This window comes from Lissotriton helveticus, chromosome 5_1, assembly GCF_964261635.1.
Source record: "Lissotriton helveticus chromosome 5_1, aLisHel1.1, whole genome shotgun sequence".
Lineage (NCBI taxonomy): Eukaryota > Metazoa > Chordata > Amphibia > Caudata > Salamandridae > Lissotriton > Lissotriton helveticus.
In genome coordinates, this window is record NC_136065.1 from 164,353,930 (window position 1) to 164,367,712 (window position 13,783).

General features: G+C 44.1%; 1 protein-coding gene across 1 annotated transcript in view; it reads right to left on the minus strand.

Annotated features, from left to right (window-relative positions):
* The window catches only part of ADAMTSL2 (ADAMTS like 2), a 190,509-nt gene that overhangs the window by 122,105 nt on the left and 54,621 nt on the right, over positions 1-13,783 (minus strand). Inside the window, exons 3-5 of the mRNA XM_078641958.1 lie at positions 11,328-11,470; positions 8,740-8,815; positions 3,365-3,467 (exon numbers count right to left, since the gene is read on the minus strand). Of these exons, the coding sequence (XP_078498084.1) occupies positions 3,365-3,467; positions 8,740-8,815; positions 11,328-11,470 (322 nt within the window). The remainder of the gene's footprint in view (positions 1-3,364; positions 3,468-8,739; positions 8,816-11,327; positions 11,471-13,783) is intronic.

Below are 13,783 nucleotides of genomic sequence, written 5' to 3' on the forward strand. Positions count from 1 at the left end.
TTGTACCCTGCCTAACATTGCCCTCACATCAATGTAGGTCAATGGGTAAGATACTTCTCCCCATTTCTTTTTCAAAATCTCCCTCTTTCCTGCTTCCAAATAGTGGCATGCATGTTATACTGTAAATGTCAATGTGTAACAGGGGCCAGCCATCCCGCCCCATGGAGGGCTCTCATGTAAACACTTGTGACCCCCCCCTCTTGTTTCCCCAGCCACAGCAGGCCCAGGTATGGTCGGGCCCGGAGAGATACAGCTGCGACGACGAAGACGAAGAGGACTGGGGGCCCTTTAAGTGGACGAGAAGTATGATGGGGGAGGAGTCTAGTAAGGTACTTGAGGACGGCGTCGACAGTCCACAGGTGTGTTACTACACCGGAGGAGCGGTCAGCGTGAAGGAGAGAGGAGAGGCGGGAAGCAAAGCGGAGGAGTGGAGGATAGGAGACGAGTGGCGAAGTGAGGAGAGCGTTCTGGACCCCGAGAGGATCGAGAGACAAGGACGGAGACCGGAGCCGCGAGACCCTGAGGAACCCGTGGAGGTTGCTGACAGTTCGGCTCGACATCCCACAGGACCAGCTGAGCCCGGAGGCCAACACCACGATCCGCCCAGCCGTACGCCAGGAGGGGTACAGCTAACCGAGATACGTGAACGCTTCCTGGGGTGGTGGAGGAAAGGGCGAAGCCGGCCTTAAATTCCTCGTTGGACCTAGTCTTGGCCCCCCCCCTCCTCCCGTTCTCACACATCCTCACGCCCCTGAGCACTCGTCCCGCTAGTGTAACTGCACCGAGGGTAATGAGCACGTCCCTCACTGTTCCCTATCCCTGTGTGCAAACCAGCAGCTCAGCCTGAATACTTACGTTTCCTCATTTTGTTTGTTCTCCCCCCCCGGTCTTCGGCGAGAGCAGACGCCATGGAGCCTCCGGAGCCCAGCAGAAGGAGGAGCCCCGTCCGAAGGAAGGAGGAGGGCGTGATCCGGAAGACTCGCCAGGAGAGGAGCCGGTCACCCCGTAGGGGAGCTACACGAAAGACTTGTACTGATGCACTGCTCTCCAAAATAAATCATACAGCAACAAAAACCCGTCTGCTTCCATTTACTAGTCCCGCCCTTACACAATGCTGCTCAATTTAAATATCATCTCTTCTCCCTCAGCTATGGGCAGATGTATGTTACTACTCTCTCCTTACTACTAATTACTTGAATCTGTCACTCACCTGCTGTCTGAGAAGGCACTGGCCACGGCACAGAAATGCTGAACTGCAACAATCGCCTCATTAGTCGGACAGAACCCTAGCCTTGTTCTCTATATTACATGAACTACTCGCACCAAGCCATAGTGGCTTTTTATATGCACTCGCCTTTCTGAAAATCTATATATTTCTCTAAAGGTCAATTTGACTTAAACATTGGCAAAGCCATTTTTAGTAGAAAGTACAGTGAGGAGGTGTTGTTGCAACAACAGGGGAAGGATGGGACGGGGAGCAAGATACAATAAAATATGGACAGGAAAGAAATATTCCTTCCTAGTTGTAGATTTGCTGTGAAACTGCAGCAGCCCATAATTGTGTTGTAAATACATAATTGTGAAGCACACGCTCGAGGGAGACAAAGTGTCTGCATTGTAAGTAAACCAAATATACATAGCTTAATGTTGTTAAATAACTAAAAAAACTAAGATATCTGTGTTTGTTGTAGGAAAAATGGCCACGTAAAATGCCGCAAAATTGCCGCTAAATTTCCATATTTGTGCCGCTAAATTTCCATTTTTGTGCCGCTAAATTTGCTAATCCATGCCGCTATATCCTGGGGGGTCTGGGGCAGTGCGCTAATGGCTGAGTGATAAAAGCTAATGTAAAGGGAGTCCTGGTTCTAATATAGGTCGCCCCCTTCCCTTCCCTTCTCTTCCCTTCACTCTTTGTATCCTTCCACCCTGAAATATAGCATCTTCACAACTAGGAAGACAAACCTCTATTCGGCCATATTTGTATAATGACTACCATTTCCTTTAATATTGATGGCCCTGTCCCCAAAGGATGGTCTCTACCCCAGAAATATTTAATAATGCATCAAAGGCCCTTAATACCAGCAAGTGGAATTTCTATTCCTTCACAATATAGAACCATCAGTCCTGCAAACGTTTAATCTAGAATCCTATAACTAAATATACACCCAGCAGAAGGCATCTCTATGCCAGCATCTTTAAATAACACATCAGAGCCCCTTACTACCAGAAGAGTGAATATCTACTTCACCCTCCCAGCATAAAATGTAACATCCCATGTGACGGGCACTGGAAGTTCCAGAACGTTGGATTTCTAATCACTTCAGAATAAATGTGCTCTTCTGGGTTGCTTAAAATAATCAAGCAAGCACCAGAAGGGTCCAGGGCTTTGCAATGTATCAACCCCTACAAGAAAAACATTCAACCATCGCCGTTCAACCACGGGCAGTAACTGCATGTTGTTTTTGGTGAGGCTGCTTCACACTGATTGGACAAAAGTTTATACCTGCCCCCTGCTGGAGATGCTTAGTGAAGTCGGATATCCCTGTGTAAGGGAATTAAACTGAAGCAGATTTGTCACGTTATCAATAAGAAACTATATAGACATATAAACTACGTTGAGAAAAATACATTTAAAGACCGGCCTGTTGACAAACGTGCAAAAAAGTAACGATTTATTTCTCCGAAAAGCAGGAGGCTTAACAGACCACAGAAAACACCCTTGTGGGTGAGTTAGAAAGACAAAGATTTTTATTGACTGGACTGACACAGTTATTGTCTGGACAAACCTTGCTATTTGTTGGACAGACCCAGCAACTGTACTGGTCTTGCTTTTCAGGTTAGACTGACCATGTTGCACTCTAGACAAATCCTTAATTTAGCTGGACAGACCCAGCTACTAGGAGCCTGGCCGACCCTGCTAGTAGTTGGACAGACCGTTTGTGTTCTGGACAGTTCTTGCACTTAGCTGGACAAACCCTGCAATTAGATGGACAGACTCTGTTGTTTACTGGACAGAACTGCTATTACACTGAATTTACCATGTTGCGTTGTGGACAGACCGTGCAACCAGTTCAACAGAACCAATTTTTCTATTAAATGGGCTTACATGGTAATCAGCCAGACTCGCCCTGTTATTAGTGGGACTGGCCCTGATATTACCAGATTGCCTCTCTTATTAACTAGTTTGAACCCAACAAATACCTCGGATTGTTATAAAGCTATAGGTAAATTAAACACACTCAACAAAAGCAATCAGAAGATTCCATCGAATGAACATTTAAAGGCCTATGATTTAATTCATTTCTGATTCATTGAAAAAGGAACCGCACAGTGACGTCACTAAAGTAAGGCAGTGCCTGCTTACCAGGATACAAAGGTTTCCACTGATATGTTTTTCTGTTGTACACATGGGAATTAAATGATGAACACTGTTCCTCTCGAAAACTCCACCCATTAGCTGGGCATTCCTAGAGGAGAAAAAAATAACACTCAATGAGTTCTTCGGTACTGAATAACAGCCTGTAATGCTTCTTTGCATAGAATTAACTACTCACATTGGCTCAGAAATGGCTGCTGTATCAGGAGTTACCCTGGGCGTAGTTTGCATAGTAGCGCTACGCGTAGCTACGCGAAGTGCACTTCGCACTACACGAGCTCCAAGTATCACTACGCGAACTGCGTAGTGCGGTAGGGAAATGCTGTTTGTAATGATTGCACAGTGCCGGATGCTTGTCCGCACTGTGCAATCATTGTAAACTGCCTCTTGCTCAGTGCAAGCGGTCATTTTCTGCCGCTCGAGTAGATTTTTACTCGAGCGGCAGCTTTCTCTACGTGGACTGATAGTTTCTCATCGCGTGCGGTCGCGAGCATACGCGACCACTCTCAATGAGAAACCTGACCTCCCTGCTTTGAGAATCTCGTTGGGAGGTTTATTTTCCACACTCCCGATCGGCAACTTGATGTTGCTGGTCGCGAATGAGGAAAAAGTATTGCCGGGATGTCATTTTGCTAGCTTGCGGTCACCAGCTTGACGTTGAGGACCGCGAGTGAGCAAAAAATGCCAACTACGCTAAGCTACGCATTTTTGCACTGTGCTATGTGCAATTCGTGTAGCGCGTAGTTGTGCAAACTACATTAACTACGCAAGCGTAGCGTAGTTTTCCACCCGGGCCTAATCAGGAGGGAGGTAGAATAAAAAAATGCCAATTAGAGGAAATTGGGGATCTAAAATCCCTGCTGATTCTCTCAATTTTCTCTCCCACACTCATAAAAAGCAAACAGGAGGGAATTGCTAAACTGGTGGTAGAATTGAGGAAACTTTCCCTCCACCCATGTCACCAGGCCAAGAAGGATTGAGGAAAAGACCACCAGTGAATCATGCCACTGACACGTGAGAGCCTTGCGGCAGATAGGGCAGGCATCCTCAGCTCAGTCTTTCCCTAGTGCCATTGGCACTAATGAAGTGATGGGGGAGAGTGTGTTAAGACCTACTGTCATTTTGGCACAGTTGTGCTGATTGTCTCCCAACTACCCTACTGGAGCAAGTGGCAGGACAGCAGTAATGATCCTGGGGTTGTCTTTACTTAGTCACTTAAACAGGCCCTTAGTCCACATTACACTCCTCATCCATTGCCACCGTCCAGCTCAACTATCCGTCCTCCTGACCTGGGTACGGGCTATACCTAAGCATATGAATATAAGAAATTATACCCGGGCATCTGGAACAGGAATGGGCAAACCAGTGTATATCTGGGAAAATGAAAGCCCTGAGCATAGAGGGCTTAAACCAACCAGGTGGCTCTGAACTGAGCATATGACTCTGCATCTCAGCACAAACAATTTATGCTTATGTTTTTGAGATTTTTAGCACGCACAGCTACTCAGAGGAGTGTCCCGGCGGGAGCCTACTGGAAGGAAAGGCAGAAAGAAATTGCTAGATAGGTTGTTTCTCAGTATTTGGGTATTTCATTGAAATCAAGCATTTTGGGGTCATTTATTTAAACCTCTCAGATATATTTATTTTCCACAAATATTTGTTAAAAGTGGAGTTTGATTAGTGCCCCACTCCATGATTCCGTGTTCCCCAATGTTTGTTGGATTGAAGTTAGAATATTACATCTCACTCCTCCAGCTGAGGCACTTTCCATAATGTTTGTGGGTCTGGAGTTAGAATAGTAAATCTGACGCCATTCCCCCTCCTCCCAGGGTTTGCACTTTTCCCAATGTGAGACTGGATTTCACCTCCCACCTATCCCCCAGCCCCAAATGAATGCACTTTCTTGCCAAATATTTGTGGGACAGGAGATTAGTAATGTAAATCTGACACTCCACTCCTCACTGTCCCAATGTATGCACTTCCACCAATATTGTTGGTATTGGTGTTGAATAGTAAATACGCCTCCCCTTCAGTCCATCCCCAATTTATATACCTTCTTTAATGTTTCTGCAAATGAACTTAAATATCATATTTCACCCCTCAAATATATGCGCCTGCCCAAATGTTATGAGGCTGGAGTTAGAGTATTGCATCTGACATTCCCTGCCACAATGTATCCACTTTCCGAATATTAGTGCACTGACTAGCATTTAACCTGATGTGAATTGTAACAAAACTGAGGGGCCCCCCTGCAAATTACATGGAGAGGGGGGCATGCTCCAGCCCAGTCAGGAGTTCTCAGGCCACGGGCCCAGCACAGTGCCACAGGGGGCCTCCTGGAGCTCGGACTCCTCCCCGCATTAAGGCTGCTGCAGGAGCTATTATGTCACCACTGGTGGAAGGCACAGTCTTTAAGACACACGCAATAGCTCTGATTTAATATAAATTACTTAGCACTTTTCTAATGTATTTTTCCAGTGTTCTCTTTTGAGTATGTATAGCCTATTTTTCTTTATAGTGGCTTTTCTTTTTATGAGGTCGGTTCATTTGACATTTGCAAAACTCAAAATGATCTATTAGAACGAAAAATTATGTCATCGTAAAAATATCCATTTTAAGGGGATGTTATGTTTCTGTTTATTTTTTTAAGTATATAAATTGTGAACTTTCTGGTTGGTTTTTCTTTTGGTTGAAAAATCTTTAAATTCTTTTATTTTGTACATGATGGTGATAAATCTTTCTTTGATGGAAATAATTTTTTTTTTTAGAGAAATCGAAATAAAGGGCCATATTATCAAGCAAGGGCGATACATTATCGCCGCTTTTATCAGCCGGAAACTGCCGCTAAAGTGGCGATAATGGGCTTGATAATGTGCCCTTGTGAATTCCCATAGAAGCCCAGGTTAACACCAGAACCTGGGCTTCTATGGGAATTCACAAGGGCCAGCTTCCTGCCGATAAAAGCGGCGATAATGTATCGCCCTTGCTTGATAATATGGCCCTTAGTTTTTATAAGCTTAGATAATATGGTACATCTATTTTACTTAGTGAAATAAAATAAATTCCAACTAAATTCATTTTTATTATTTGATGTTTCTCTCATCCAGGCTAAAGTTCTTCTGTCTGCTCAAGTATTACAATATTTTTATTTCAATATTATGGCATACAACACTTTGTCAGACAATCAAACATCAATTTCTGTGCTACGGTAGGCCTTGTCAATGAGTCTCACTTTATTGTTCGGACTTACCAAATACATACAGTGTAATCAATGAATTATTCTGTAGAAGGGAGCTTTTGTTATCTAGAAAAGCTCTAAATGACTTTGAAAAGTATGATGTATTTGGAGTGACTTCAAAGAAACCCAAGAATTGGCAATCTCTTTTGCATGGGTAGAAATTGTTCTCAACCTACAGCAAAACATACAGAATAACAACGCTATGGACAACTACAGTGTAAGCTTCCCTCACACACAAAACTGGATCCGCACAGAGGTCAGCAGAGAAGCATAAGACGCATAGAACATTTGCAGCATAGCATGCAGAGCAGCAATGCAAGCTTCATTCATTCAAACTGAAAAACGTGAGCAAATGTTTCATCTATTGCTTCAGGGAGCAGGTGATTTTTACTCTAAGGTGACTGAATAATCACTGGTCTCATTGATTGCTCATAATTGTCCTGTATGGTTGGGGTTGTACCTTGGAAATGTTATTGTCTCCATAGTGTACATATGTTCTTTCCATTCCTCAGTCGACAGTACATGTACATTTTGCAAAATCTCATCAGGTTTCAGAGATAAATGTAACCTCAGCTCAGGGCCGGACTGGGAACCACAACCGGCCCTGGCAAAGTGCTCGGCCGGCCCCCCTCCCCACTCAGGGGGGTTGGAGGTGCCGCCGAGCTCTTTGCCGGGGCCGGTTTTCGGCCGATTTTTTTTACAGGGACGATTTCGGCCCTGTAACAAAAACGGCCCCCAGGGGCACAAAACCGCCCCCCACCCGTGTGGCGCACCGGGGGATTGCCCGGTGCCCGCTATGGCCAGTCCAGCCCTGCCTCAGCTCTTTATCCATACGATGTCACTCCACCCCACAAAGTGTGAATAAGCGCAAGGGAACGAGAGGTATTGCAGTCTCCTTGAATTACCATACTTTGTGTACAGATAAATAAACCACATAGATGGTCCACCAAATAATTCTCCACCAGGTCAATGCAGTGCCATACAAGGTGGCGCTGCTCCATTAGCACCTCCCACCCTCCCTTGAGAGTCATGGTAAAGTCCGCCTGTTTCCTATTTTCACTACCAGGTTGAACTTAACATGTTTCTTCTGAGGCAATAGGGGGCATATCAACAAGGGCTTTATCTCTGCTTTTTTGGCATTAAAAGCCCAAATGGCAGAGATAAAACTAGAGCCCTATCAGCAACAGGGTGCTAACATGCAAATTCGCATGTTAGCACCCTTTTTCACTACGCTTCCCTTTGCATCTCTAATGAGATGCGAAATGGGCGTTCCAGAGCAAAATAATAGGAGAATTTCTCCTATTATCAAGCTTCACGCTAACCTTGTTACAGACAAAAAAAGGCAGCACTAACCACGGTTAACGCTGCTTTTTTACGTCTGCTAATTTTCATACTTAGCCATGTAATCCAATGGGAGATGGATTACATGGCTAAGTCCATCAAGGGCTATCAACAAGGATATCCTTATCCTTGTTGTTTTATCGCTCCATTACCAGCGATAACCTCCCAAAATGCCGCTATCGCTGGATTTTTTATCGCCTAGGCAGTTAGCGTTGTTAATAACGCGATAACCAGGCGATATTATCCAGCGATAGCTGGCGTTAGCAAAATTCACGCTAAGCGCCCTTAGCATTAATTTCCCCTGTTCCTTGATAATATGCCCCTAGTTTGTTAATATATTTTTGTTGAACTGTACCCCAAATATGATTTTAGTGAGTGCAAATGAACGAGTCTGAGGGACAACAGAACACCTTCAGTACTACTACACATGATAATACATAATAATAAATACATGATACCACGGTTTTGTATCTCTGCAACTTAGCAGAATTGTATATATCGCACAGTAATCAATGACAAAGAAAATTCACGCAGGAGCACCTAACCAACATGAGTTTCAACCACAGCAAAACTGCTTTAAAGATGTTTGTAAACAATTGATGCACTGATGGCACGTTTGGTGTCATAGTATTGGTACTGTAGCCAAGGAGGCTTTGAGCCTCACACAGTATGATAACATCTTCTTTCAAATCTGTGCACCACCAGAAATCCTGACAGTCTTGCTAAAGTAAGGACAAGCATCTCCTTCAAAGAATATGGTTAACAACAAAAAGCTGTTTCTTACCTGTACTTTGCAGAGTTGATATCTTTTTGAGGTCCCAGAGCAGGTTTTATTATCAAGGCCGCTTATAGATTTCCTTCTGAAAAGATAACATAGAGGTTACCTTTAAAACCTGGCTGTTAAGTTGTGCATAGCAACAAGGGATCAGAGGATGTTCTAAGATTAAAACCGCAAGCGAAAGGGAAAGCCACGACCACTTATATGTACTATTGATGCATTGATTTTTCAGGACAGGTGGGAAGGTCTTAGTAGTTGCGTAATGCAGAGCATGAAGGGTATAGTTTAGAAGCATGTGCTTGACAAAAACCCGAAAACATGTTGCACTGCAATCTACACATGCAGTCTAAACATGCAGTGTTCAATAGTCATAGTCCAGGGGCAATCGTACATCGCCTGTATATATGAGCTGTGAAATACCCTTTCCTCATGAACATCAGAAGTTTCCATCTTCAGCAATTAAGATCAGAGACAGTAGGAAATGTTTCTGTGCAAACCACCTGCAATGATCATCTTCCAGGGACAATCAAGAATGTCAAATATGAAACTATACACAAGTCCCATGGTGCCGACAATACTGGCTACCCAGAATCTTGCACAGATGGTTTATGCAGCAATAGAGTGACCAAAGATTTCTTTTGTAAAGAAACTGGTGGTTACTAGATATACTGCACAGTAAGGGTGACACACGCAGAAGCAACGTAAGGTTGAAGAACCACAGTGAAAATACTTATTATGTGCACTATTCAGTACGTGCAGACAGAGTTTAGGGGTCAGGGGACCAAATGCCAAGTCAATCCCCACCTGTCTTATTTTTAATAAACTTTGTTTGCACATGAAAAAAATGAATGCCCAATAAACATATGGTAAGCCAATCATTACATTCAAGCAATTGGCTGTGCACAATTGTAGGTTCCCTGTATCCAGTCAGAGTTACACACAAATTCTATACCATGCCCGCATTTACAGTATATAAGCCCAAAGGCCATCTGCCAAATCCTGTACATTGAGGGATTGTGTATACCTATGCAAAGTGCAATGGCCAATTGGTTAGATTAATTGTTTTCTCTAGGAAGGGTTTCTGTATACCTTTGAAGTGTAATTGCTAACAAAAGGTTGAAGAATTCTTAATATAAATTCAGTCTGTGAGCCCGAGACAGTGAATATTTACCGTGATGCTACTCTATGTGCAGCTGCAGACTTCAAGACCTTCGGGTCCACATCCTGCACCTTTATCATGAAGCCACTCTGTGTGTCCATGCAGAGCCCAAGATCCTTGGAACCAGATGCTGAATGCTTATCACAAAGGCCCTCTGGGTGCAAATGGAGCATCCAGGAGCCCAGGGACCATATTGAGATTCTAGAAGAATCCACTTGCCCAAGGACCAGATACTCATTTTTTACTATGACAACACTCTAGTTGCACAAGGATAAAACAAAAAACGAAGGACCAGACACATGACATTTAGAAGATGTCAGTGTTCAAATGGGAAATCCTGGTCATTGACACAGCCCTGAACGCATGTAATGATTGGAACAATAAGAACCCCTCGAGACAGGAATTATGCCTCATGCACCAGAAACGAAATATAACTGTAGCATTTATAGCACATTAATTGAAATTGAAGAAGAAATGCATCAATGTACTAATGGTCTTGGATTTCGATTACAGGAAGTACAGACACAGTTTTGGATTACAAATACAACCACAATCGCACAGAAAATGCATCTTTGTTGGCTTCGAGAGTATCCCCAATAGTAACAATACCAAACTAAATGTTAAACATTCTTAAAAGTACATGGTTTGTGGCAAAAAAATCTCTTAAAGATGATGAAAGACATACATTGACAGCTATATCTTAGTGTGTTTTTGAGGATGACCGGTCAGGACATTTTCAGAAAATTTAATTCACAAGTGCAATTTCCATGGTACTTATTTGCATCATATGACATTTAGAACAGGGATAAATATGATGGTACAGCAGTTTTCCACAGTGATAAGTTAAGATTATTGAAGAGACCTGGGTGTTTTCCAGGGTAGAGGTGGTGGCAGCTAAATAAAAAGACCCAGAACACCCTTAAATCTGTGACATTGGGGACAGTCACAAACTTTCACAATAGTTTTCAAACCTAGTTATGTGCCTAAAGTTAGTGGCAGGAAAAATCTCATCTGTGTAAAATGGGTGTGATGGACATCCAACAGTCTTATTTAAAAAAAAATGTAGGAGAAGATTACTCCCTGTGAAGGAATAAAAGAAAACCAGCTGTTTCTCTACTTGTGTATATTATCTGCTTTAGGTTCAAGCATATTCATGAAACTTCATATTTTGCCATAATTTCCATGCACAAACATGGGGAATTTTCTTACTTGCAGAAATCTGCCTAAATCACAGAAGAACAGTTTGTAGATTTCTTAAATATCCTGATTCTTTGAGAACCAGATTCCTGCTTCACAAGGTGCATCGTGTGTGAAATATCTATGAGAGCACCTAATAAAACAGGTTGAGGTCCACAGACAAAGGATGCACATCAGTTCAGCCTGCAATGCCCTGCATGCAGCTCAAGGGTAAGTCTGGCGCACTCAGGGACAGTACCTTTGCCTCAGGCAGTGTCTCTCTTGTGACTTGACTCCTCCACCACATGTCCTTGTGCAGGCTGTCCACTTGGTCCATTCGCCCCACCAGTACGCCGTTACATCAGAGCCTTCTTCCAGACTGTTTGATGTTTGTGTAATATCCTGCTTATCACAGTAAAGAAAATTGTATGTTAGTTGTGGTCAGAACTTTTTCAGTAAATTCTCTTTGGGGCCAGGTGAGCACATGGATATGTCATGATGCTGACAGTGCCTTTGCTTCCTAAAACATAGTCTGCCCCTAACATTATCTGTTACATTAGGATACCAGATGATGACAACATGTCATTAAGGACAACATGGACATGATCTACAAACTATCTCCTGAATGCATATCATGCCTACATGTGAAAAATGTACATCTTTGCAGACATCAAATCCTAAATTATAACTGCATACTCGCTATAGATTTCCTATGATACTACTTACATACAAAGAAATTCCATTCCCAACATAGGCTTTTGAAAGCTGTAAGTGACTCCCAGGTGAGTGGTCATAGGCATTCTCGAGGAATGGCTGGTAAACAGCCTTGCAAATGAGGTGAACATCAATAACGTCGTAGCTGTGGGGTTTAAAAATATTAGAAATGTCCTCCCCTCACACTTACCTGCACTTCTAAACTTACACCTAAATGAGTCAGACCAAAGTGGTCTCGTGGAAAAATCGTGGAAAAGTTCACTGAAGTGCATGGAAAATGGTTTTCATGTGAAGTAAATAATAAAAACAAAAGATCATTGTAGAGTTATGGAAGAAAGGTGCATGCCTGAGAAATTAACTCAAGTAGGCCAGTCCTTTTTATCATTCCAGTAATAGACTCAAATCTCAGATTCATGAAGCTATACATTTGAAAAGACCTTCTATTTTTTAGTGACTCCAGCGTATTACAAATTATTATTTCATAGAAATGTATCCAATGTATTAAACTGGTATGACTCAAGAGCAAAGTTCAGTGAATGCACCAGGTTGATTACCGAAAGCTCAAGACTGGAACATTAGGTCCACAATCAATCTATCAGGATTTATAAAGAGGAGCTAATCACCCAATAGGGTATCGAGGCGCTTGCAGGTCCTGGAGGTTTATTCAAACAGCCAGGTCTTGTGGGCCATTCGAAAGTGAGGTGATGGTCCGCACCCCACGCAATCACCTCCACGGACTATATCCTACTTGGGGACCTAAACTTCCACCTAGACAACTGCAATGACACCGACTCTATCACTCTCCTCGACAACCTTGACAACCTCGGGCTGAAGCAGCTGGTCAACACCCCCACTCACAAAGCTGGACACACCCGTGACCCTATCTTCGCGGGAGGAACAAACATCAGCTTCAGCTAGCACCCCTCCGCAGCCCCGCCAAGCAACGCCCCCTGAAGGCCGCCTGGTTCATCACTGAACTACAAGAAGCCAGATGCTCCTGCAAACGCCTAGAGAAAACCTGGCGAAACCAGAAAACCAAAGAAGCATGGAACAACCGCAGGAGCGCCCAGAAGGAATACCACCAGCGCATAAGAGACACCAAGCAAACCTTCATAAGAAACAAAGTCTAGACTAACGCGACCAACGCCAAAGAGCTGTTCAACATCATACAAAAGTTCACTAAACCTCCCAGCGAAGCCACAGACATCACACCTTCCCAGGAATTCTGCGACAAGCTCAGTGCATACTTCCATCTGAAGATCAAGGCCCTCTACGACAACTTCAACGAACCAATGATGGACAACACCCCCCCAACGCCGCCAGCAAGCCAACCATCATGACCTGGAAGCAGGGCCAGACTGGCTACCGGGCAGTTGTGTGTGCTGCCGAGCAGGGGGGTCATTTCGTTGATGGGGACCTGTGTGTGCAAAACAAAATTCGTTTAGCTTTTTTTATTTCAAAGCCCACGCAGGTCCCCATCAATGAAATGAGCTCACACCACGGAGAAATCCTCCCCCTGCTCGGCAGCACACACAACTGCCCGGCAGCCAGTCTGGCCCTTGCTGGAAGCCCGGCACCGTTGAACACATCACCACCACCATGAAGAAAACCCACTCAGGAGCCCCAACGGACCCCTGCCCACCACACATTTTCAACAGGGCCGCCACCGCCATCGCACCCGAACTAGGACTGACCATCAACGCCTCCTTCATGTCCGGCATCTTCCCAGATGACTGGAAGCGGGCAGAGGTTAAGCCCCTCCTCAAGAAGCCATCAGCTGACCCTACCGACCTGAAAAACTACCAACCCATCTCTCTCCTCCCCTTCGCAGCTAAAGTCACAGAGAGACTCATGAACGCCCAGTTTACCATCTTCATTGAAGAGAACTCCATCTTGGATGCCTCCCAGTCTGAATTCCGCAGCAACCACAGCACAGAGACCACTCTCCTTGCCGCCACTGACGACAGTCGCATGCTACTCGACCAGGGACACACCGCGGCT